The sequence below is a fragment of the Oculina patagonica genome, chromosome 14 (assembly GCF_052425735.1).
Source record: "Oculina patagonica isolate OP01 chromosome 14, crgOcupat, whole genome shotgun sequence".
NCBI lineage: Eukaryota > Metazoa > Cnidaria > Anthozoa > Scleractinia > Oculinidae > Oculina > Oculina patagonica.
Genome location: NC_135771.1, coordinates 7,315,809 through 7,320,501, shown reverse-complemented (window position 1 = coordinate 7,320,501; position 4,693 = coordinate 7,315,809). Strand labels below are relative to the sequence as shown.

The following is a 4,693-nucleotide window of genomic DNA, read 5'->3' as shown; positions in this document are numbered from 1 at the left end:
CATGGGTAGATATGCTAATTCGAGATAAGATAAGCCAATATCTGCAGCAGATATTGGGTTATCGTGTCGAGTTCAAAGTCTGTCTAGTTTCCAAGCCCCTCGTCCGTGTAGTGCTGTCAAACTTTAAAAATATGGCGGAGCGATTCGCCTCCGTTTCCCAAGTGGAATTGAACGTTTTGATCGAGAATATAGATTCTAAAAACACCAACAGAACAACAAAAACAAGTGTAAAAATTCTGAATGATTATTTGAGGGAGATGAACCTGGAGGAACCACAAGATAAAACCGGTTTGGCCAATGTTTTGACGAAGTTTTACGCCGGCGCTAAAGGAAGTTATGGCAAATTGTTTGAAAACGTATAATGAAACAATTATTAATTATTATCAAGGTGGCGGTAAGTAAAACTAACGTATTTTCTCGATTAAACGCCGGCCTCGTATAAACGCCGGGTCAAAATTGCTAGTTTTTAAATAAACGCCGGGGGCGTTTGTTTGAGGTCCCGGCGTTTAAGTAAATATATTCTGTTTGTCACAAATCTCGATTGCAACATAAATTGTCCAATCCGTAATAGTGCACCTTTGGTAAATAATCACCTTTGGATACCCAGGAACAATTTTTTGGGGCAGAACGAAGAGAAAAATCGTCCCGCCTCGACAAACTGCCCCTTGGTCTCGAAGATCGGTAACAATAAATCAATCTGAAAAATTGGCAGAAAATTGCAGTCCGTTAATAAACGCCAGGCCCCGATTAAACGCCGGCTTCAAATAAACGCCGGGTTCACGAAGCCAAGTTTGAAATAAACGCCGGGGGCGTTTATTTGAGAAAATACAGTATACACTTATATAGGAGCATCCATATACTGTTATACTAATCAGTGTAACCTATTTCACTTTGCCATAGGACTTTAGAATGTTTTGATTTAATAAATTTAAAACATAAGGTTGAATTACAATGCACTAGCTACCTTCAGGTGTATCATTGTCTTTTAAAACACCACAATGCTTTAAAAAACCACGAATGTCAGTGGGTACAGCAGGGTGCTTTGCAGATAAAAAATCCAAATGTTCCTGGCAAAAGGCCCTTCCGTGGACAGGGGCAGAGGTACAAACATCTGGGTAGTTTACAGCAGGAAGCCCATTGACAACATTCTACATTTTGTGAGGGAAAATAAATTCCATATTAAGATTATTTTGAATTTTTATCAATTACCGGGTAGATTAAAAATGGAAATGTAGTTATTACCTACAGAATTAACTTCTCATGATCCTATTCAGAATATTATATAGCACATGTACAAGCAATGAAGAAGCCTTTTATGCAGCTCATTACATTACACCATTGAAGATTACTTGTCTTAACAGTCTTCTACAGTAAAGCTAGACAAAATAATTTAAATGCATTTCATTCAAAATGGAAAATACAATTGGGAGAACCACATTATTCTACTATTAAACACTACTAGATGTGTAAATAAATAGTAAACTATATTTTCACCTTTCTTTTCATCATGCAATGTGCAAACATTAGCTTCCATTGCCCATCTGCCACCCATAATTTACCACATCCTAGAAGGAAAAAAAAAACAACTTAATTGCATAAGTGTTACAGGGTTTTGAGCTTTTGAAATTGAGCTTTTGAAATTCCATGTCTTCCAATGACCGTTTCCATGAAATTTCCAAACCATTGTTCTTGGAAATTGATGAAAACTGTCTTGATTTCGGATTCGTTTTTACCCGTTCCATGACCCAGACTTAAAAATGCCAAGAATTTCCTGGTTTTTCATAAATTGTATGAACCCTGTGTTACTGAGTGTTTCTTGGAAAGAAAAGAAAAAAATTCATACTAAAAGTAGAGAATGCAACAAAATCAGATACCTCTGGCCTTACAGTCCTCAGTGCAATCTTGTGGCTGATGAGAGTAATTATTCTTGGCCCGTAAATGGTCAATATGCTCCATAATGACCTCTCTGTCTGAATCACTATGGAACATTCCAAACATATCAAGAGCTCCCCTTTCTCTCAGTTCTTCCTCTAGCTCCCCAGTCCAAAAGGCGTTGGCCGCTCTCTTTTCACTTAACCCTGAGGATATAAAAACAATTCGAACAAAAATAGTTAATCATCTAAACTGGAAGGAGACAGACCAGTTGGGGAGTTGATTATCTGTGTCAACCTCTAATTTAAAACAGAAAGAAATTAACTTATTTAATGCAGTAGTAGTTTCAAAATAGACTCAAATGTAAATACCCGGCCATTTATTTACATGTCATTGAAGTCATTGAAATATATTAGAAGCTGAAATCTATTCTGATGTGCCTCGTTTTACAAAACGTCACGACACATGTGCATGAAGTAGTCGGGTACTATTTAGCAACGAAATATAAATAGAATATAAATAAATAAATCTTACCGGTCTGCAGGCCATAAAGTTCGTTGAAGGCCGTAGAGAAGCCACTAAATGAAACCCAGGAATGACATCTAAAAAAAAAGCCAACCTTATTAGCAAATAATCGTTCTTGTTATATCGTATTATGGGATCTGTATCTGATCAATTATGACAAAAATTAAAAATAACTTACGCTAAAGAAATCTGAAATTTCAAAAGGATCCGCTGGACAAAGCACACATCTGAAGCTTCAACCGCAGGTCTACGATCAGAGTACAAATTCCAGCCAGCAACAGGGTTGCCATATTTAGAGTACCCGTACAGGAAGTCACATCGAGTACACTTCAAGGAACACTTTATTCCTTTGGCCGAGCCATTTAGATGGTGGTATTCAACCTCAACAGGATTGTTGTATCGCACCAGATGGGACGTACAACGAAGACAACGATCATATGGCGGTGTGAAAACGTGGAATGCATCACACTCATCTGTTCCGGGAAACTTTGAATCCGGCAAACTTGCAACGCACTGGAACAGCGTATCGCCGTCATCTTCACTCACGTGCGGACAAAGAAGCTTCATAACTTGATGACGGGAATCAATCGACAACTTAATATCCTCTAACAGCCTTGTGCCAATCTTTTCGGTTCTTATATCTTCATCGACCTCTTCCTGCAAACCATCCATAGAAAAAGGAGCTGATCGACAAGACTTGCGACGCTTCGCCGCCATAACAGTGAGTAATGTCAATATTGCCAGTCTCCAAGTGCAAAGTGAACTTGTCCCAGTCTCCTTCGCGGTTGTGACGGGTGACGGCGTCACAAACAAAACCGCAATTTCACCTCAAATATATCGTGCACCAGATGGGTAATTAAGATACATACATTGACATGAAATTAGCACTGCAGAAAAAAAAATTGAAATTTACATTGTTACCGCTACATGCAAGTTTTCAGATGTAAACACACCTTGTTAGTGATGAAAGTTGTCTTGTGTGGTTCTAGTGTTGTTGTTTGTGCCGTTGCATTTTATAGGTCTCTGTAAAACGGACTTGAACGTGATGTATAAAAGTAGAAACCTAACTGCAACCGTGTACGTCATTTTTCGTCTCTCTCGTGGATGCTTATGACATCTATTTGGATGACGTAAACCAGCGCTACTTTTCCAGTAAGAATACTTAACATAAGTAGAAATATTGACAACAGTTAAGTAACAGAATTAGGTAGTTTATGTATCATGTAACAGAATAAGCAGTTGTTTCAATTATAATAGCCTGGACCTAAAGTTAAAATAAGGCTTAGTTAAACATAAAATTAACCTCTTCGTAGAACTTACACATTGTTAAGTAATCGAGCTAAGATTGTGATTCTATGGATAAAATAGAAACGTGAAATTGGCAGTGAAGAAAAATGAATTTGGCTGTGCAAAACCATCAAATTGACTGTACAGAAAAGTGTTATTGAAACCTCTCAAACCTGAAATTGGCAGTGCAGGAAAGTTAAATTGGCATTGTAGAAACATGAAATTGGCATTGAGGGAACGTGAAACTGCCATTGTAGAAACAGGAACTTAGCAGTTCAAAAACATGAAGTGTTGGTACATAAAACGTGAAATTTACATTCTAGTGACCAAACATTGCCAGTGGAGAAACTTAAAATTGGCAGTGCAGAATTGGCAATTGAGAGACACACATTGACATGAAATAAGCACTGCAGAAAATAAATTGAAATTAACATGGTTGAAACGTGAAATTTGCAAACTTTCATTATAGAAACCTTAAATTGGTAGTGCAGAAACGTGAAATTGGCATTGTAGAAACATAAGATTGGCAGTAAGTAAAAGTGAAAATGACAATTTAGAAGAGTGCAATTGGCGGGGCAGAAATGTGAAATAAGCAGTGCTGAAACACGAAATGGCAATACAGAGAAGTGAAATTGACATTTTGAATAACATAAAGGTGATACTGCAGAAATGAAGTTAAATTCTACTTGGCCATAGATTTTGCCATCATTCTATAGTGGAACTGTACATAATTTACGATTGAAGGAGTCCATTACTTCAAAGCCGTGTGGTTTTTCATGGTTCCTCCCGACCTTTTTTTCATTATAACACTGTCTTGTAATTTCATTAAAGTGGCAAAAATAAACCTCAACCTGAAATTAGCAGTTCATAAAACTGAAAATGGCATCGCAGAAAGGTGAATGTGGCATTGTAGAAACGTGAAATTGGCAGTTCATAAAAGTGAAATTAGCAACGCAGAAACGTAAAATTGGTAGTATAGAACTAATAAATTAATTTAATTGAAATGCAT

The 4,693-nt window shown here is 37.2% G+C and overlaps 1 protein-coding gene and 2 long non-coding RNA genes across 3 annotated transcripts in view; 2 read left to right on the top strand and 1 right to left on the bottom strand.

Annotated features, from left to right (window-relative positions):
• Positions 1-4,693, top strand: part of LOC144638382 (uncharacterized) — a 48,971-nt gene that overhangs the window by 27,225 nt on the left and 17,053 nt on the right. The gene's annotated exons all lie outside the window — the stretch shown is intronic.
• LOC144638378 (uncharacterized) overlaps positions 1-4,693 on the top strand; it is a 68,500-nt gene that overhangs the window by 59,854 nt on the left and 3,953 nt on the right. The window lies entirely within an intron of this gene.
• Positions 773-3,114, bottom strand: LOC144638941 (uncharacterized). Its single transcript, XM_078498219.1, has 5 exons — positions 2,576-3,114; positions 2,407-2,474; positions 1,875-2,078; positions 1,495-1,565; positions 773-1,148 (listed from the first exon to the last, which is right to left on the bottom strand). The coding sequence occupies exons 1-5, from the start codon at positions 3,112-3,114 to the stop codon at positions 957-959; spliced, it is 1,074 nt and encodes a 357-aa protein (XP_078354345.1). The 3' UTR covers positions 773-956.